General features: G+C 41.6%; 1 protein-coding gene across 6 annotated transcripts in view; it reads right to left on the reverse strand.

The window, feature by feature from the left end:
* fgfr2 (fibroblast growth factor receptor 2) overlaps positions 1-21,842 on the reverse strand; it is a 90,223-nt gene that overhangs the window by 17,180 nt on the left and 51,201 nt on the right. For 3 of the 6 annotated variants that reach the window (XM_041788785.1, XM_041788784.1, XM_041788780.1), the window contains 7 exons: positions 16,465-16,655; positions 13,858-14,002; positions 9,495-9,694; positions 8,731-8,870; positions 3,209-3,330; positions 938-1,048; positions 253-443 (listed from right to left, as the gene is read on the reverse strand). In XM_041788785.1, coding sequence (XP_041644719.1) covers positions 253-443; positions 938-1,048; positions 3,209-3,330; positions 8,731-8,870; positions 9,495-9,694; positions 13,858-14,002; positions 16,465-16,655 — 1,100 coding nt within the window. Of the gene's footprint in view, positions 1-252; positions 444-937; positions 1,049-3,208; positions 3,331-8,730; positions 8,871-9,494; positions 9,695-13,857; positions 14,003-16,106; positions 16,246-16,464; positions 16,656-21,842 lie in introns of all 6 variants that reach the window. The other 3 variants (XM_041788783.1, XM_041788781.1, XM_041788782.1) reach the window with 3 other exon arrangements.

Below are 21,842 nucleotides of genomic sequence, written 5' to 3' on the forward strand. Positions count from 1 at the left end.
GTGCCATATTAAAAAAAGGGTACAGTATGTTTAAAATGTGCAAAGTTTAATGCCATTTGCATCCGCTTGCATAACCATGCAAACTGATTCTACCTCTGGTCATTGTAGCGATCCAATTAAACTTTCACCATGACTTCACTTTACTGTGCTTGTAAACATACAGAGTGATGCTTGAGAGTTTAAACCTTCCTGGTTACGCACCACTAAAGTGATGCTGTGAGAACAGAAGGGCATAGTCGTGACTCCTCTTACCTTCTGTGAGGCTAGGTACTCCATCCCTCGGGCCACCTGATAGGTGCAGGACACCAGGTCTTTGAAGGTGAGCTGTTCGTCAGAGACTCGGGCGATGTCGTACGAGTACTCCATGCCAGGAGGCCGACGGGCACGCAGGTACTCCCTTAGGTTTCCCTTAGAGGCGTACTCCACGATTACGTACAGCGGTCCTAGAGCAGAGAGACCACATGATATGATCACCTGAACTCTGACATAGACTGTTGTCTTTGAAATAATTACCACTTTCGTTTTTTGCATTAGCATTAGCTTTGTTTAGGTTTTTCTGCATGTTTTGGATATTCCTGCAAAAAATGCAAAGCCTGGTAGTCCAAACTACCCACTAAATCATCAATCCATCATCTACATCCATCATCTCATTTCTGCCATTAACAAAAGCTCATGACCAAAGGTGAGTAAAGGAAAATCGACTGGATTATCGAAAGCTTTGGTTTTAGGCTCTTTCCTGCAAATGCTGCTGACTGTGCACCAGTTTGCTCATCATAATGCATCAGATCATTGAAGTTAAATCTCTAAACCTTTAATAATAAATCACTAATCCATTGTTTTACTCAAAGTTAAGCTTCCCCCTCCTTAAAACTATACTTGCAAATGATACAGTTTTGATTCATGGTGTTTTTTTGTGGTTGTTCTCCTTCTTACTCACCATCTTGTGTGCACGCCCCCAGAAGATTGATGATGTTCTTGTGTTTCCCGATCATCTTCATCATCTCCATCTCTGACACCAGGTCAGACAGGTCCTTCTCCGTGGCGTCATCTGTGGACCGAGGACATTAAATTAAAGGCTGTCTCAGCTAAACGTCCAAACACGACTCTCTCTCTACTTTAACCCTCAAACCCCGACATCAGTGAGACACCTTCTTCTTTAGCTGCTCTTTATTAGGTGCAGCTGACAGACAATCAGGGCTACAATTACTCCTGACAGACCACAGAGGGATTCTTTCAGAGTGGGAGGAAGGAGGAATTAAAGACGCTGGATTCATTATCAGCAGCACAGGCTCCTTTTTAATGAGAGCCACTGAGTCAATAGAAACATCCAGACAGTCGGAGCAGCTTCACCTGCATTCCTCTGATAAATAAGTCTTCTTAAAAGCTGAACTTCAACTTTTTACTTCACCTGAGAACTTTTAGAGAAACCAGACTCCTCGAAAAAGCTGCAATAATCATCTTCTTTTTCCAAGATCTTTAACCTCTTTCTGACGCTTTTACTCATCATACATTTACTGTTTAATTCTGTATGATTTTATTCAATGTACTATTTAGTATTTTTTTGCATGCAGGTACACAAAGCAAATAAATCTCTATCGCAATTAGATTGTTCAGCCTTATTTCAGACAGGGTGCATGTTGGCAGCTGCATGGCTAAGGCTTTCGTACCAGGCATGTGCACGCTCCATCTCCCTGCCTCTCTGTCAGTGTAAATACAAAAAAATAAACTCCATTGGAGAATTTCCTGCTCGTTCATTTACTTTATCAAAGCGGGGTGCATCAGAAAGTGATTACAGCTGTTGTCATGGTAATTTAGGACGCTGTCTGACCGTTTTACAAAGGAAAACAATCCCCCAAAGTTGTTCATTCTGCTCGTGTTCCCGCTTTCACTGTGTAGTGTTAGAAGTCGTGTGACCAAAATATCAAACATGCCAGAAATCCTCCCGACCAGTCGGGAGCTGATCGTAAGGTTGTGCAACAGGCTGTGGTCAGCCATCGTATGCCCCTGTACACGGCACGAGTAATGACGCCGATCTGACTGAGAGTCGCACGACTCCGACTCCAAATTCGTGGCAGGAAAACTGCACAGTGTACACCTGGCTTTACATGCATTTATCAAACTTTATCGAACACTGGAAAATTTTAACATGCAAAAAAAAATACACATTTAATTATATAAAAATTGTATATTTTTAAATAAACACAAATTAATCTGAAAGCTAAAATAAAACCACAAACAACTGCATAGCAGAGTCTTTGGACAAAAGGAGCACAACATTCTGTGGCTCAGCTATGACTGAATCATGACTATCTTGTTTTCATGATCGCCAATATTAAGACTGAAATTGAAACTTGACTTTGTATTCTAAACCTTACTGTTTTATTCTGTCTGTGACATAACCCTCTAATGTGGACATACATCTCTGCTAAAACAGGGAGAACATAACACAGTTTTCTATTTTCCTCTCTTTTTTGGCTGAATTATGCTCTTGGCTTGCAGAAGAATTTAGGCGGACCCTCTATCCTCCAGATTTTCTGTGCAAGACGTGGTGCTCATGCAGGCAGTCTGAAAGCCCTGACTTGTTAACAGCATGAAGGAAAATCAAGCTGTGACTCAGCCAGCACACCCTGTCTGAAACAGCTGTCAAACATGCTGTAAAGACTCAACCTGCCTGCAACCTTGTCAGTGATTTGACCTACGTATGACAAAGATTATTAAACAGATTGAGATATATGCATGAAGTAACTGAAATAGAAAAGTAGATCTGATGCATTTTACATCAGCAAAAAATAAGTTTGTATTTGATCCTAAGTTTTAGAGGTATAAAGTCCAATTTTCCATTTCCAGGTTGATCTGTTGTACCTGATCCCCCCTCCTCCTTCATTAATCACAGCGCTGTGACTCCCGTCTTTGTGTCGGCGCTGACGGAGCTCCAGCCAGCTGCTGCTCTGAGGTCAGGTATGTGACCGCCCCTCACCCTTACCTACACAGCCACCCCCATCAGTCAGCAGCCACCAATAAGAACCATAATGACGGCCTCAGGCTCCTCCTCACATCTTCAATGAACTCTCTCTGCAGCTTAAATGAACTTTTTAAAGTTCTCAGGTTTCCCACGAGACATAATGAAGCATCTGATCCCACAGCTCTGCTGTTTATTTATTAACAGGAAGACTTCAGTGCATTTGTGTGCAGCAGGAGAACCGCTCACCTTTCAGCATCTTCACGGCGACCGTCACCGCCTCCTTGGGTTTGTCTTTATCAATGCCCAGAGCCTCGGCCATCACCACCTGACCGAAACAGCCTTCACCCAGAGGTTTACCCAGAGTCAGCCTGCAGAAAAGAGAAAGAAAGGAGAGTTTTAGCTGCTGAACTGTTTCTGAGTTAGCGATGCAGCATGCACCAGGACGTTTTACCACACCAACAGTACAGTAGAGTAGAAAACATCCGACTACTGAGACTGCACACCACATTTTGAAGGTTGCATCCCAGCTTAGCTCAGACTTCCTACAGCAGGCTGCAGGAGAAAGTCTTTGCCAGTATATTTCATTTGAATACATTCAGCTCCTGTGAGTACTGTCCCAACATTTTCAGGAGTGAACGTGTGAAAGCAGCCTCAAACTCACGGAGCTGATCTGACAGTGACACAGTTTTAATCTCCGTGCAGAAACAAAGAGAGAGTGTGAGCGGCAGACAGAATGAAACCAGGCATAGAGCCAGGTTCTCAGCCTCACCCTGCGTGTGTGTTTTTACTACACCACTCTGTTTCATCAGATTGTGTCTGTGAGAGAGCGAGAGAGAGAGAGAGAGAGAGAGAGAGAGAGAGAGAGAGAGAGAGAGAGAGCGCTTTATTGGCGCAGTGACGGCAGCCCGTGCCAGGGCAGTAGGTAGAAGGCTGACATGGCAGCGATAATCGCCTGATAAAACCCGAGAGAGACACTCGTCTCTAAACTGTTTACCCTCTGCTGGCATGTTCTCATATACACTCCCTGCAAGTCATTACTGAGGGCTTAGCCTGGCCCACACAGCTCTGCCTGTGATTCACTGCTGGATTTATGTGCCTAAACAGGTGTCTGGTTTAAATGCACATTAGACAATTCATGGCCTGATTCATTGGTCAGGGTGGAGGCGTCGGGGTGTTTCTACTGATTATTTATTCAAATAATCCCGGAGTTACAGCTGCATGACAGACTGGAGCATCCCCAAACGGAATCATCAATTAAATATTTACAGGGCAAGTATGGGCTGTGTATGACTAAAACTGTCAGGATTATGGATTAGCCCCTCTTCTACACACTTGTCTTATGAAAAACATGAAGATTCTGTAAGTTTCTGCATTTTTAATGAAACTGATGAACAAAATAAGCATGATTATCTCATTTAAAAACTATCAAAACATTCAAAACTTTGCAAACCTGCCTCCCTTAAAGTCCTTAAGGGTTTAAGATCGGCCCGGGACATTAGCCTTCAGTGATGCATTGTTTGATTGATGCAGCACAAACATTGCAAAAGTGCTTGCCTTTGAATATTTGCCTTAGAAGTGTTAGTACTCTTCAAAAGTGTGTATAACTTAAAGAATGGATTTTCAGTGTTGGGGTCAGGACCCCATTGGGGGTCGTGAGACACTGAGAGAGGGTCTCCAGTGCCTTAATATATATATATATATTAAACTACACTGTTGCTTTTACACCAATTTTTCCAAATTTTAACTCATTTTTGCCATTTAAAACCCATTGTTTTTGACAATTTTAAACACTTTCTACCACTTTATACAGCACATTTCAGTTTGAGCCGCTTATTTTTGCCATCTTAACCACTTTCTGCCTCAGCTAACCCTTTTCAGCCAGTTTATATCAATTTTCCATCCCATTTCACCAAATTTTCACCTATTTTTGCCATTTTTTTTGCCCAATTTCAGCCAATTTTTAATCCCCTTTTATCACCTAATCTGCCGTTTTGTTGCCACTTTAACCCATTTTTGCAATTTTTTGCCACTGTCATCAAATTTTTGGCTCTTCTAACCCATTTCTGCTACTCTTAAAATCCAGTTTCACCACCTTTTCCACCATTTTTTTGCCATAGTTAACCAATTTTAGCTATTTTTAATGTATTTCAAGGGGCAATAAAGCAGGGGTTCTCAATGTTGTCACGAGACACTGAGAGGGGGTCTCCAGATGCCTTAAAAAAACTAAAAAACATTTTTGGGTTACACTGTTGCCAATTTACACCAGTTTTGCCTAATTGTAACCCATTTTTATCACTTTTCCGTCACTTTTGCCAATTTTAAAATACTTTTGCAACTTAAAAACCCATTTTTTGTCAATTTTAAACCCTTTCCAACACTTTTTATTTCTGCCTTTTGTTGCTTCTTCGAAAAAAAATCTTGCAAGTCTGCCTATTGTTGGCTCTGTTGACACATTATTGACACTATTAACCCTTTTACCACTTTTAAGCCACATTTCAAAATTTGAAAAGCCAATTTTTGCCCATTTCTGACTATTTCTGCCTCAGCTAACCCTTTTATGATTGTTTATATTAATTTTCATCTCATTTCACCAAATGCCCATCTATTTATGCTACTTTAATGCCATTTCAGCCACTTTTGAACCTCCTTTTACCACTTAACATGCACATTTTTGCCACTTTAACCCATTTTTTGCTATTTCAGCACGTACAGGTACAGTGGGGGTCCCTGGTCTCTGGCACCTTTATTCTGGGGGTCATGGGCTGAATAGGTTGAGAACCACTGACTAAAAGAACAGGGGTGCATTGTGGGATTGCTCTGGTACTGAAGCACCACCAGTGTTTTTGCCTCTATATCTGCACTTCTTCAGTACAGTATTAGTGACTAAAGCACAGGGATGCATTGTCTAAAAGTCCAGTTTCTAAAGAGAATCTATTAAAAACATTTAGACAACATTCCCTTAAGCACCCATCCATCACACCTCTGCACTCATCTGACCCCTTTGTTTCTCTCTGATTTGACTGACAGCTGTAGCTCCGCCCCTCCGGCCGTGTCCCGGCTATGTAAACAGTCACACTGCGCTCCGCGAAGCCAAGAGCCCGAGGCCGGCGCCCTGCCGCTGTAACACAATCCCCTTTCTGTCCACACAGACTCTCCACGCTCAATGGCAGCCATTCTGGTTGTCCAGCCGCACATAATCAATGTTATTTTTCCTCCACGCAAACCCGCTAACGTTAGCATTCCTCCACTCAGCGCCGTCCCAACATGATCCCTGAGGCGCTGGGATGACAGCGGAGGAAAGAGGAGGCAAACAGAGAGGCACGCTCAGAGAAGACGACGCTTCTTCTGCGGCCGCTCCGTCAATTAAAATCAAACTTTTCAGGCTTCCTCTGGGAGGAGTACTGCAGCCACGTTTCTCTCTCTGAGCAGTGCTGTTAAAAACTATCATCCCACTTATTTTTATTAGTTTGGATTTCTTCTTTTCTTCTGAAGCAGAGGCCTGCAGTGGGTTTCAGACCGGTCTGACCTTTGCTGTTGTGTAAATCCTCCCTGAAGCGTCTCACACTGTGACTAAGTGAAACCTCAGCCGTGATAATTCCTCTGGTATGAACGCCAGCAAACAGTCCTCGGCTAAAACATGCAGATAAAAGCTGCAGAGCCAACCGATAATTAGCACAGCTTCTTGCATCAGAGAGACTGTTTATGTGTGAGTGAGTGACGTAGCCGTGAAATCAGGAGGTTTTATCTCAGCCTTTATTCTCCGTTAGCCATCTTTAGCGGCCAACCGTCATGGTTTATGTCTCTCTGCACCACAAACTAAAGTTATCAGATCACTACCAGCACTGGTATGATCTCACACACATCCTTATTGTTTCATCTCACTGAAGACAGATCGATCAGGGAGAGAGCGAAGGCCGTAGTGAAAGTGATCATTCATCAGCTCAAACAGGTCAGACGTGCGCATCCTGATTTCTTTGGGGGTTTTGAGACCGAGTCAGGCAGCTTTTTAAACCAGAGTGTTTCCTCCTCTGTAGAAAAAATCCCAACCACTCCATGTTTATAAAAACGTCTTTGTAAAACACAAAGGGCACTGTTATGCGCAGTAAAGCATGCCATGTAAACAGTAATCCAAAAGAGCCAATGTTGGGGGGGGGCGCTGTGTTAAGGTCTTGGAGTGTTGTGTAGTGGAAGTCAGCAGTGACCTCTGACATCATTTTCAAAGGAAAGGTTGGAATGTTTGAAAAACCTTACAAGATGACATAACCTCAAAGGCAAAGGCTGCGAATGCTTTATGGACTTAAAAGGATGACATCATCTTCAAAGGAGGAGGCCGGAATGGTTTATGGACTTAAAAGGATGACATCATCTTCAAAGGCGAGGAAAAAATTTTTTGGGCATAAATGGATGACATCTTCAAAGGCAAAGGATGGAATGTTTTATGGACTTAAAAGGATGACATCATCTCAAAGGCAAGGAAAAAGTAGACTTTAGACTTGTCAACTTTAATGGATGGCATCTACAAAGGCAGAGGATGGAATTTTTAATCAGCTTAAAGAGTTACATCAACTTCAAAGGCAAAGGATGGAATATTTAAAAGAATTCAAAAGATGACATCATCTCCAAGGAAAGGCAAAGGCTGGCAATGCTTTGTGGACTTAAAAGGATGACATCATCTTCAAAGGCAAGGAAAAAAAAATGACATCAATGGATGACATCTTCAAAGGCAAAGGATGGAATGTTTAAAAGAATTTAAAAGATGACATCATCTTAAAGGCAAAGGCTGGGAATGCTTTACAGACTTAAAAGGATGACATAATCTTCAAAGGCAGAGGCCGGAATGTTTTATGGACTTAAAAGGATGACATCATCTTCAAAGGCAAGAAAATAGTAGACTTTAGACTTGTCGACTATAATGGATGGCATCTACAAAGGCAGAGGATGGAATTTTTAATCAGCCTCAAGAGTTACATCCATTTAAAAGGCAAGTAGGGAGTGTTTGATAGAATTTAAACGATGATATCACCTCAAAGGCAGAGGCCGGAATGTTTAATGAACATTAAAGTCACGTTTTTTGAACAGAACGTTTTAAAGACTTTAAAAAATTAAGTCATCTTCAAAGGCAAATGCTGGAATGCTTTTTAGGATTAAATCATCTTCAAAGGCAGTGTACAGAATGTTGGTGATGCCCGGGATTTCAGGGGCATTTTCCTTTATTTTTGCCAAATAGAGTGCTGTAGTTGGCAACTTATGATAAAAATGGGTGGACACCCACTAGTTACACCCACTTTCCCAAAAGTTTCCAACAAAGGGCAGTCACCGCTCAGGAAAGATTATTGGTATATTTGTAACCTCAGACAAAGTGAGGACAAATATTTACACTAGAAGTGGTCTAAGCTGAGTAGTGCTTGAATTAAAAAGATTCAGTCCGTCACATCTGTTGTATATCCTTCAAATACTTCATGTTCACAACTATATTCATTGAAGTTTCTTGTCCAAAACTAAATTTTCCATTTTTATGTGACATTTGAACATAACATGGAATACAGTTGTCTAATTTACTGAGGTTACCTGAATGCATTATTTTTTCCCTCTTTCAGCTCGTTAAGTTCGCTAATTACACACTTTCAGCATGCATGGAAGTAAAATGCTGTTCTCCTAAAGTCAGACTTACCCAGATTCACTCAGATCCTGGTTCCTGTAGTAGGACTAAAAAAAGAACCTCTGAATGATCTCTGTTTCTGCGGTTTAGAGCGACCGAGGGGCCTCACCTGTCTCGAGCGAACTCCCAGCGTGGATCTTCCGGAAGGTCGTACTCCGGGATCGGCTCGTCGTGCGCCGAGCTCCGCCGTGTTGTGATGCGTACCAGCGGTGTGCTGGAGTTCATGGATGAACTCGAGTCTGCCGACACCTGCAGGGGGAGAGAGATTGGCTGATCACCGCCGTCTGGGTTCAAAGGTCAGAGAGAGCTCTATGGCATCAATAGAGGAGGTCAAGGTCACGTGTTTGATAGCAGTAATTTAACATTTCATGCTTTAAAAGCACATCAGGGTCTGTTTATGTACAGAAGATGACATTCCAGGAGAATATTCCAGCTGATCTCCATCCGAGCCTTACCTTCAGACAGGACTCAGGATCTCTGCAGGCTCTTATCTGTTACTGTGGCTATTTTTTAAGGGAAAAGCAAAAGAAAAATGCTGCTGCAATTCTGAACACACATGCTTTACACCAGGAAGGCTAGAGGCCAGTTTGCTCCAGGCTTTTTAACTTTTTTATAAAGATAAGTGTTTGGATGTGCTCATGCCTTTCACCAAAGAGTGTCTTTTTATGTTTTATCAATTTGACTAGTTTCTAGGAGCTCTCAGTCCCTTGATTTTTCATTGTAGGCTTAAATCAGTCTTTGGCAGTGAGGGGGGGTTCTCTCCAACCCTCTAAACCCCCCGGCCATGGCATTGACTTAATTGTATGTCATATTAATGTTTGTGTTCGCCTCCTCTAAGGTGTTAGATGCCATTAGAACTCTTTATCTACTTTCTGTTACCTGGCGGCGCAGAGGGATCTGTTTGCTCAGTTTGTGGACCGCCGGTTGGCCCCCGAAGTCGGGTTTCTTCGCCGTGTTCCTCATGCGACACACGACCACGATCCCCACCATGCAGGCAATGAGGAAAACACCAGCACAGTAAATGGCGATCTCCACGTAGTCCGGGGAGAGTGGGCCGAGGGGTTTCTCCGGGGCTGAGGGGAGTAGAGGGTGAGCGGTGAGTTTACACACACAGGCAGTCTTCATTCAGACACAGAGACGCTTAAAGATGGACAGATTTCTGCAGCTGACTCGTGAATGTGATGACCATTTGCAGACGAAGTAAACACAAAACAGGCTTTAACATCCCTGCAGGTTTTAAATCTGTGAGTTCGACCCGTCTGCATCTGTGTGCATGCTGTGCTGATGTTTGACACGACTCAAACAGACGCCCACGCACGGCGGAACAAAACGCTCCACTTCAGATTACAAACAAGCAGAGCACAGCGCTGTCCTACGATACGGCCCGGACTTCCTGGAGAGGAGACGGGCTGTGTTTGCTCCATAATGCTTCGACCTTCAAACCACAAACAGAGCTCTTTAGCAGCCCGTCGGCCAGCTGGAGGTGAAGCTTCACGTTTCTCTTCTCTACTCTGAAACTGAAGAATATGCTCACACTCAGACACACGGAACTGCAGCCTGAAAGGCGCCGTCACTGCAGATACTTGAGCACATCCGTGGCCATAAATGTAACGTATTACCCCCCGAGGAGAAGGCCGGCCTGTGATCTTTGGGTTGATTTGTTTACAGACAAAATAAAACGGTCTCTGGTTAGGACATTAAAGCAGCTTTAATATCGCTGCAGACCGTCTATCACTGACCTAAATGAATGCTCGCTCACTTTAATGAGAAATTAGATGATAATTAATGTTTATTTGCCCTGAAATCAATCTCACATTCTTAATCACTAATCTTAATCTTCGAGTAAATATCTGCGGCAATATGTTTTAATGCCTGTTATTCTCTGGTAGTTCAAGGCAAAAGCGTGAAGATGGGAATTGAAAGTTGACATTAACTGCAAGAATCTGAAATGCATTTAATGCATAAACATGTAAATGCAGATTTTTTAAAGGCCAAATCATGATTCAGATCTGAGCTAATTCTGGAAAATTCTGGAGGACCCAGCAACATTGTCGACAGATGGGAAGCAACAAATCGTGCACCAAAAACTCTTTCAAAATGTGTTTGTTGTGGTTTTCCTGCGCTAAAATCACACAGAAAAAGACACTTAATTTGATGTTTCTTATATTTTGGTTTGCATAATTACAGGCCGGAGTTCAACAACTAAAAACAGCTTCAAATAAATTCAAGTTCTGCAATGAAGGGAGGAGGATGGAGGATAGGGATTGAAAGATAAAGTCAATGGCAAGATTCTTGAATGCACGCTAATTAAATCCTTTAGGACATATTCTAAAAGGCCAAATCAGTGAAATTAAAGAAGATGCCTTGTCTTGTTGCAACACAGCTGTTTTCTTGCACAAAGCTCAAGAAAATTCTTGTAAACGAAACAAGTCCATCAAACAATAAAAACAGAAAAAACACCAAAACCCACTCCTCTTTTGACAGATTCCTCAATCTTGCAAACTGTGTTTGGAGTTGTTTTCCTGCAGTAAAATCATGCAAAAACACACACCTGATTTTATGTTTTTAAGCGTTTGGTTTGCATAATTACAAGCCAAGAAAAATGCATGCATAAATCTGTTATGCATGATTCTAAAGAAGCCAAATAATCATTTACATTACAGCTGATTTCTTCATCCAGTCACCTTATTTGCCTACAGCCCAGCAGTTTTCCTGTATGTAGCAGAGGCTTGTGCAAATCTGCAATCTGTTCCTGCAGTAAATCATGCAGAAATGGGCACTATGTGTTTTTAATCTTTGGGTTAGCATAATGACAGACCAGAAGCACAGCAGCTAAAAATGCTTCAAATGATAAACGTGCATAAGTAAAAAGGTTTGGCATTTTTACGAGAAAGGATGGGGGACGCTGAATGCACTTAAATGCATGAATCTGTTTAGAGCGATTTTAAAAGACAAATCAGAATTCGGATAATTGCAGGCGTCTTCCTCCAGAGGAACGGTTCTAGTAGAAAAAAATCGTTCCCCTTTCACAGATTCTTGAATCGGTGCTTATTCTGTCTGTGCAAAATCTATGCTGCAGAAAAATTCTGCAGAAACAGGCACTTAATTTTGTGTTTTAACCCTTTGGTTTGCATATTTAAAGGGCAATTTCAAACAAATTGATAAATAAGATCGCTAATGGAAGCATTGACGTCATTGAGCCTTAATGTGCAAAAAGGCTAAAAATGTTTGTAAATTCCAGCTGACAGGATAGAGACAACGATAATGGCAGGATTCTTAAAGTTTAATAATGTCAACTTCAACTTGATTATTTAAAATATCCTTGTTTAGCCATAAAAATCTGAGAAAGTAAAGAGTAAGAAAAATAAGATAAAAGTCAAGAATGTGGGGAAAAAAAAAATTATTTTGTTTTATTTCATATTTTTAATTTTGCATCTTGTGATTACGACTCAAAATTATGATTTTGAATTTTTATTATAGACTTTGACCTTTTCAACTCATAATTTGGGCTTTATATTTCACATTTTTATCTTTAAGATTCCCAATTTTAATTTCTAAGTCATAGTTTAACTTTTCAACTCCTTACTTTGGCTTTTCAATCCCATATTTTGACTTTTAAACACATAATTTCATTTTTTTCTCATATTTGACACTTCAAAGTCATCATTTTTACTTTTTGTGTCATATTTTGACCTTAAACACTCAATTTTATATCATATTTTTAGATTTTTAAGTCATCATTTTGAATTTGAACTCACATTTTGATGTTTTTGACTCATAATTTGGACTTTATATGTCACATTTGTATCTTTTAGAGTCCCAATTTTAAATAATTTTAAGTTATATTTTGACCTTTTCAACTCATTATTTTGGCTTTTAAACACATGATTTCCATTTTGTTCTCATATTTTGACACTTTAAAGTAAAAATTTTTACTTTTTATATCATATTTTGACCTTTTAGATTCCTAATTTTGAATTTAAATCATATTTTTAACTTTTTAAGTCATCATTTTGAATTCTAGCTTATATTTTGACATTTTCAAATCCTAATTTTGACTTTTTAATCCCAAATTTGAACTATGAGAGTCACAATTTAAAATTTTAAGACAATTTACTTTCAAACTCATTATTTAAAATTTTATCCCATATTTTGACCTTTAAATCTTAAGATTTGACCTCCTTACATATTTGTTCTTTAAAAACATCATTTTTCTATTTTAATATCGTGTTCTGATTTTTTCAATGAAAAGTTTGATTTTTTATCTCAGATTTGATCCTTTAAACCTATCAATTTTATTTTTTTGAATCTCCAAATGATTTATCATCAGTGCTGTTTTTTCATATTTTACCACAGGTGAAAATGAGGTTGACAGTTTAAGGTTGTGTTGACCCTGTTTGGCCCCCAGGTTAGACCTGAATCCAGAATCCGGCCCCTGCTGTGATTGAGATTTAGATTATAGAAGTCGTCTTCTTCCAGATGTCTTTTTGAGCTCGCGGCACAAATGTTTTCCTGCTGGAAGCCAAAGACTGAAAGATTGAAATCAGTAAACTCTCCATGTCCCTTTGAAGGATTCTTTACTTTTGCAAAATCTGTTTCTGAAACATGTTTTTTCCTGCAGAAACAGGCACTCAAGTTTATTTTCTTATTTTGGTTTGCATATTTGGAGGGCAGGAGTGCAACAGCTTAAAAATATGAGCTCACTAATGGAGAAGCTTTTCACATTCACGAGTCTTTCATGTGCTGAAATGAAGAAGTTTGGCTGATAATTGAGAAAGCTGAGCCAACTTGAAGTGGGTGTTGACTTTAGCTTTCGATCTTTATTTCAAGGAGAAATAAGGATCTTAAAGAAGGCAATTATCAGCACCAGGAGAGGAGAGGAGAAGAGTGTGAAGAGGGGAAACACTGAATCTGACGTGCAGATGTAAAACCAGAATGCGGCTTTGACAGATGTGAGAGAAAATGGGCGACAAGTCCTCCCCTCCTTCAGGAGACGCTCAAGATGGAGCTTCATTTCCATCTAAATCTTAGACAGAAGTGCTTTAAACGGCCTTGTTGTCTGCTCCCATGATCTTATATAAAATATTCTCCTGCACTTATGCTACACGTGTTTGTTCATTGGTAAAATCTAAAATCTGTCTCAGACTCTGAGGGGAGGACTTGTCTTTAACAGAAGTCGTCCAAAGACAAACTCCAAAGTTTAAATAAAATTTTCAAAAGAGAAGCGTGTGTATACCTGGAAGCACCGTCAACCAAGCAGTGTGAAAGGAGATCCCAATAGAATTACCCGCCAAGCACGTATACTCCCCAGCATCCTCAAATGTGACATTGGGGAGGTAGAGAACTTCTATCTCCTTATCTGTGGTGTTAACACCTGCAGTCTGGGGAGAGGAAGAAGAGGAGGAGGAGGAGGAAGATAAGAGAGAACGGAGAGAAGAGGAGGGGAGTCACAGAGGAAGACGGGGGGAGAACAGAGAGAAAAAAATGAGACCCAAAACACCAGAGAGAGGAAGAAGAGGGGCTGGATGACGTCCATCGATGAGGTTCCTGCTAGGGCAAAGGATGCTGGGAGTTTCAGGATAGAGCCCAGTACACCACAAAAACAGCAAGACCAAAATAAAAAGGTTCCCATCACCAGAACGTCAGCATGTTGGGGTAAAAACATGCACGAACACAGAGAGCATGGAGAGCGCTGCATCTTCATACACCTGTGGCAGTCAGTACGTTTACATGGACAGCTGGTTTTAGATCACTTTAACTGACCGCTGAACATTTCCCAGTACACAAGCACCAGCGGAGAACCAACGTATCTGCAGAGCATGTCTGATTCTGCTGTTCAAGGCAGCGGCATGCTCCCTTCCAGCTCGTACTTCTGGATCTAGTTCCTGTCAGCAACCGTCCTCCACGCAGACCACCACATCATCTATTAATCCCCGATAGTTGGACACCACATTAGGCATTAATCCTTACCATAGTCAGTACATTTAACCATTTTTAATCACCATTAGTCTCGTGCTTTATTGCAGGGGTTCTCAACCTTTTCAGTCCACGACCCACAAAATAAAGGTGCCAGAGACCAGGGACCCCCGCTGAACCTGAAGGTGGCTGAACACAGCCATGCACATTCAAGAATAGTCATGTGCAGACATGGTCATCCATTAGAGCAGGGGTTCCCAACGTTGGGGTCACGAGACACTGAGAGGGGGTCTCCAGATGCCTTAAAAAACTAAGAACATTTTGAATTACACTGCTGCATCTTTACACCTGTTTTGCTTAATTCTAACCCATTTTTATCAGTTTTTCCCAACAATTTTGCCAATTCTAGCACATTTTTGCAACTTAAAACCCATTTGATGTCAATTTTAAACCCTTTCCTGCACTTTTTTCTGCCTATTTTTGCCATTTTGAAACCAAATCTTGCAACTCTCTGCCTATTGTTGGCTCTGTTGACACATTATTGCCACTATTAACTTTAACCACTTTTAAAATCAGATTTTCATAATTTGAAAAGCCTATTTTTGCCAGTTTCTGACAATTTCTGCCTCAGCTAACCATTTTTTGCCCATTTTTATCAATTTTCATCCCATTTCACCAAATGCCCACCTATTTATGCCACTTTAATGCCATTTCAGCAACTTTTGAATCCCCTTTTACCACTTAACATGCCCATTTTTGCCACTTTAACCCATTTTTGCAAGTTTTTGGTTATTTTTTGCCACTTTTATCTAATTTCTGGCATTTCTAACCCATTTCTGCTACTTTTAAAATCCAATTTCAACACCTTTCCCACCATGTTTTGCCATTAATAGCCCAAGTTGCGAGTTGCAAGAGAGTTTAGTTTAGAAAACAGGCAAAAAAAAAAGTGGTGGAAAGGGTTTAAAATTGCCAAAAATGGGTTTTAAGTTGCAAAAATATGTTACAATTGGCAGAATTGGTGGAAAAAGTGATGAAACAGGTTACAGTTAGGCAAAATTGGTGTAAAATGGCAACAGTGTAATTGAAAAATTTTCTTAGTATTTTTAAGGCATCTGGAGACCCCTCTCTGTGTCTCGCGACCCTTATTGGGGTCCTGACCCCAACGTTGAGAACCCCTGCTTTACTGTCCCTCATCTCCCTGCAGCCACAGTGATGTAAAATGAGTCCACCTCGTCAGCTGTTAGTCCAGCTTTGATTAGCTCTAAGATCATGTTTCCACATGCTTCAAAACCCCGTCTGTAGTTGGACTATCAATAATTTTTCCACTCTGCATGTAAACGTACTGAACGCCGGTGTATGCATGCAGGCCAGCCTCCATGTCTGCAGCCGCCTCAGCACCACAGGGAGCAGCTGAAACACAAAAGGGTTAAACCTCAGGGCAGAGAAGGACTGTGAACCCAGGACCACCAAGAGACCACCAGCAGGACCACCACAGCACAGCAGGATGGGGGCAGAGCCCAGGAAACCACAGCAGGAGGGAGGGAGGGGGTCAGGTGTCTCAGGGTTTACCTGGGATGACCGTGAGCCAGCCCGACTGGTTGGCCTCGCCTATATAATTGGAGACTTTACAGATATACTCTCCGGCGTCTTCCTCCGTCACGTTGGTGAGGGTGAGCATCTCCACGTCGGAGCTGTTAATACCTGAGCGCTGAAATCCACAATCACAGGCTTCAGACATTTACAGCAGACATTACAGGCATATCAGAACATTTTTTATGGATCTGCTGGAGAGGAGAGAGCAGACATCACTGACACCTGCAGCATCCAAGCGGGAGGAAATAAAACAGATCAGCTCCTTTTTCGACTTGTGCAATTCCTGCAAAACAGCTGAAATAAAATCTGAAGAAATGAGATGCAATGATTCTACCTTTAAGACTCGGACATAGGGGTGCCCATCGGGCCCGTAGCGGCTGCCGTTCTGAGTGATGTGCTTCAGCCACTGGATGTGAGGTTGTGCGTCGCTGTAAACCTTGCAGACGAAGCGCGCGTCCTCCCCAACGTGCACGGTGGTGTTGGCGGGAAGACCGGCCTGGAGAATGGGCCGGTGAGGAGAGCGCTCTGCAGAGAGAGAGAGGGAGATATAAGGTTTAACCTGAGCATTCAGGAGAGGAGGTCAGTTTTGTTTTATCTGCTTCTGCTGAAACCAAGAGTGCAAAGACTGATGCTCATGGATCACAGACTTCACCCTCCTTTTTCTGAATGTTGCATGTGTGTAGATGTTACTGAGGTTATCCATGTTTTTATACTTAATGTCTCTTTTCTTAAAAAGCAGCGATTGCATGACAGAATACTGTCTATGGATTTAAACCAGGGACCTAGGCTGGGATCTGGCTGTATTTTAAAGTTGAAAAGTCTGGTCTGATATGACTAATGTGAATAAAAGCGTACTGTATGAAGGTACTGAGTCTGAGTCCACCTGACAAGGCGGTCTTAGGCATCATGTAGAACCATGCAGTAAATGTGAATGCAACTATATCCAGGTGGAGTTGTTAAGGTTGTAAACATCTCCTGTCTCTTCATAAACCATTGCATTTGTGCAGCACAGGCTCATTTCATCCTCTGAGCAGCAGGTTGATGTGGAAGTAGGAAGAAGAACATTTTTAAATCAATATAAACATCTATAGTAGCAGGATGAACTCCACTCTCTGCATGAACAATATATTTATTATATTATTATATATTATTATATTGTTACACGAGTGTTTCTTCTTCTCTCTTCTTCTTCGTGGGTCTGCAAACTAAAAAAGTGCAAATGCAATTGCACCCATGCATGATATAGTGTGAAAACACCCTAAATCTGTGATACCCAACATGTGGATCCTGTGGCTCTGCTCTGCTCTCTCACAATTCATCCCAGACCTCATGCTTTCTGCTAAAACTCAAGACCTGAAAATCTCATCAGCAAGAAAGTTGGCTTAGGTATCAAAAACAAGGCATCAATATTAAGGATGCACGATATTCTCTATCTGCAGATATGCAAATTTCTGCAGATATTTACAGCCAATATTTATGTCAAAGATATCAGCAGACTGAATCATATATCAGCCAGAAATATCAGCAAGATATGCAAATGTACATGCAGGTATCAGTGGTTCCTAGGACACTGCTCACAAAAGATATTGTTTGATTTCTTCTGGTATGGAGTCAAAATGAAAGAATAATATAATAAACGTCATGCATACTTCATCTAGGAGCTTTTTAGTCTTTTTGAGTGAGACTAATCATTTACCAACACCAGTAAGAGGTAGATAAATACCAGAATGTTTAAGGTTAATATGCACAGAGGGCTCTGGATCCTTCATACACGGGCTCTAAATTCTGCTATTTCAGGCTGTGCATCACTTTAAGAGTCGACCTCTGCAGAAAAACTTTAGTTGTGAACTTTCCCAGCATGCCTGACGGGTAAAATCACGGCTGCTCTACTCTGTTCTTATCTCAAAGAAAACAAAGAGGAGGAGGAATTTACTATTAAAGATAAAATGCAGAGGTGGAGGAGGACTCCATGAGGGAGGGTGTAGATGTTTACCTCGTGTAAAAAGAGGTGTCGGAGCCGGACCACCACCCTCCATCTCCTCCTATCTGCATTCTTTAACACGCAAACATTCGGTCTGAGAATCCAAACAGAGCGAGACCTGCTGAACAATGCCCCCCTTTCAAACACAAGCCGGCCTCCACCATGGAGCCCCCCAACCCCCGCACTGACAGCGCCCACCCCACAGAATGACATCACTCTGCCCCGCAGCCAAACAAAGCCTGAAGGTTGGAGCCATGGATTCAGGCTTTCGCAAGAGTTTGAGAGTTGCTGTGCTGATGTCACAGAGGGTTTAGAAGGGTGAGGCCAGGCTGTGTCTGAAAGCGTTAAAAAGACTTTTCTAAGGCTTTGGGACACCAGCCAACACAGTGAGAGCCATTACCCACAAAAGGAGAAAACTGTGAACAGTGGATAACCTTCCCAGGAGTGTCCAGTCTACCAAAATGACTCCGAGAGTGTGTAGACTAGTCATCCAGGAGGTCCCAGAAGAACCCAGAACAACATCTACAGACATGCAGGCCTCACCTCAGTTAAGGTGAGAGGTCATGATTCAACAATCAGAAAGAGACTGGAAAAAAATGTCATCATGGGAGAGTTCCAAGGCCAAAACCACTGCTGAGCAAAAAGAACACGAAGGCTCGTCTCACATTTGACAGAAAACATCCTGATGGAACCATGCATTCTGTTCTCCACCAGAAAATCCAGAAGGAGAACATCCAGATATCAACTACAGACTCGGTTTGACATCACATTTAGTGTAAACGGAGTGAAAGTCTGCAGAATCAGCTAGATAAACATGGAGGGTGACTACATCTAACAGTCTGTCCATCGCTATCTCTCTATCCGTGTGTTTTTACCTTCCTGCTCCATCTTTCTGAAATCTCTCAGATCAGACGATTCCCACCCCTCCCTCCTCCCTCCTCCACATTCCTCAGGCTCAGCTTGTTTATTGTCTCTCTCTCTCTTCCCCAGTTTTCTCTCCATCCTCCATCTTTCACTGCTTTCACAGTTTTCTCTCCTCCTCCCCCCTCTTCATCTTTGACAAAGATTTTTCCAAACCCTACGAAACTAAGGTGACCATACCTCCCAGTTTGAGCAGGATGGTCCCCTTTTAAAGCTCTAGGACTGAGTCTGAAGATATATATGCCAGTCAAGGTTGTTGCCAAGGCTGTTGCTGGTTTAATTGCACAGCAGTGTGGCCTTACAGTGTCATTTAATTCCAAAGAAGTAGATTTGCCCTGGTTATTCTGAGGCCAAATCAGAGAGTATGGGTGAAGGAGGTGATGCTGAAGAGGGTGCTGCTGATCCCTATGGAATGGTACTGAATTCGGTACTTTTATAGGTACCGACCAAATTCCATCGGTACTTCAGAGCAGGGGTTCTCAACGTTGGGAATGGGGTCTCGAGACACTGAGAGGGGGTCTCCAGACGCCTTAAAAAAACTAAGAACATTTCTGAATTACACTGCTACTTTACACCAATTTTGCCAATTTTAACACACCTTTTTTTGTTGTAATTTTAAACCCTTCTTAACCTTTTTTTTGCCTGTTTTTGCCACTTCCAAACCAAATTTTTCCACTCTCTGCCTATCTTTGGCTCTGTTAACCCATTATTACCACTATTAACCGCTTTTAACACCTTTAAGCCACATTTCACAATTTGATTTGCCCATTTTTGTCAGTTTCTGACTATTTCTGCCTCAGCTAACCCTTTTTTTTTTGGCCCGTTTCTGTCAATTGTCATCCCATTTCACCAAACGCCCACCTATATTCCACTTTCATGCCATTTCAGCCACCTTTGAATCCCCCTTTACCACTTAATATTCCCAGTTTACCACTTTAACCCATTTTTGCCATTTTTCAATACTTTTATGGAATTTTTGGCATTCCTAACCCATTTCTGCTTCTTTTAAAATCTAATTTCAATACCTTTCCCACCATTTTTTGCCATTATTGACCCATTGTAGCCATTTTAATGTATTTAAATTCTGTTTTTTATCAAAGGATTTACATTTTAAGAGGACTACTTACTACACAAATGATTTTTTTTAATAAGAGTGGTTATTATTCAGGTTAAACATAAAATACCACAGTTTAACTTGATAATGGACCATGATTTTGCTGGTCCCCAGTTTGGCTGGGCCCCAGAAAGCTCTCCCATTTCCCCCCCTAACGGACAGCCTTGTCTCCACATGACTATTCCTGAATGTTCATGGTTGTGTTCAGCCATCTTCAGGTTCAGTGGGGGTCCCCGGTCTCTGACACCTTTATTTTGAGGGTCGCGGGCTGAAAAGGTTTAGAACCCCTGCTCCAGAGTACCGATTCACGTAAAATCGGTAATTTCGGATGGTTTGGGTACCTAAACGTATCCTTGTGACTGCATGAGAGTGGAAGAGTCTTCAGTTTTCCATGCCAGACACTCACGAGGGTAATGACGTCGGTAGCAGCTAACTGAATCAACAAAACAAGCATGGCTCCACTTTTAAAATACGATGCAGGCTACGCTGCAATATTTATGACATGAAGTTCAAGGTTTACCGCGGCAAAACTTCTAATCTGAGGAAGCAGTGTGACGGTTGATGATTCAAACTGGCTCCCACCGCTTCCTGCTCAATCGCCCCCCTCCCTCTCTCTCTCCCTCTCTCGTACCGAATCCTCACTTGATTTGCCCGTGAATAGGTACCGTACCGGTTCAAATGTGAAAGGTACCCATCCCTGCAGATTCCTCTGCAGATGTGGGGCTAAAGCAAACAGACTTGAAGCTCAAGCTTGTGCAAATAGAATTTAGGAGGATATTAAAATATCTAGAGAGACAAAAATAGCCGGCCATTTATTTCAGACAGCTTACCTTTCAAGAGCTCCGTATAAAGTCAACAATCCATGCCTGAAGAGTTTAATTTAGCAGTCTTGAGCCACCATTAAATGATAAAGAGGTGTGTGAGCTCACACTTTCTAAGTGGGCTGAAGACACCTTTACAAGAGAACAACAGAATTTGTTTGAGCATTGGTGTTAATCATGAACATCTGCACCTAAGGCACCAACACCAGACATTGCAAAAAAACCTCTGATCAGCTCTAAACCCATTGCAATAGTTGCAATATTTCTTTAACTTGAAATGTGTCAAAACACCAGTTTAATACATCATATTTCTGCAGCGGCAGAGATTTTATGAACATTATGCAAACAATAAAGTGTCACTTTTGTTATGATGGTTAACTTTTTGTGTTTTAAGAAAGTTTTCCTTAAATAAAATGAGGGATAATGAAATGATAATGCCCTTAAATAAAGCAAATGACAACAAATTTCCATCACACTCTGCAGGGTGAAAGCGCCGACATCTGAAGCCAACCTTAAACCAGCAAACACCAGAGGACTGGTACTGTGGAGTCTGGAACAAAAATGTTTTTTTCATCAATGCATCTTTTGTTTTTGTCCACTTTTGGAGGTCTGAAAATCCAGTCACTCTGTAGCAAACAGAACAATAAAACTAGCGGGATGCTGCCATTTTTTCCACATTTGGTTCTAACAGCTGATCCAAATACGAGCTGCAGCGTTCAGAGAGAGACAGACTGGGTGTGCATTCTGAGAAAACAAGCCACATCATGATCATGGAGCTGCCCCAGAACAATAAAAGTTTGTGGAGCAATTCCTGCTTAAATTAGAAAAAGGACCATCGCCTGAGCGTGTGTGGCCGAGAGCAGAGAGTCAGCAGA

The sequence above is a fragment of the Cheilinus undulatus genome, linkage group 6, assembly GCF_018320785.1.
Source record: "Cheilinus undulatus linkage group 6, ASM1832078v1, whole genome shotgun sequence".
Classification (NCBI taxonomy): Eukaryota; Metazoa; Chordata; class Actinopteri; order Labriformes; family Labridae; genus Cheilinus; species Cheilinus undulatus.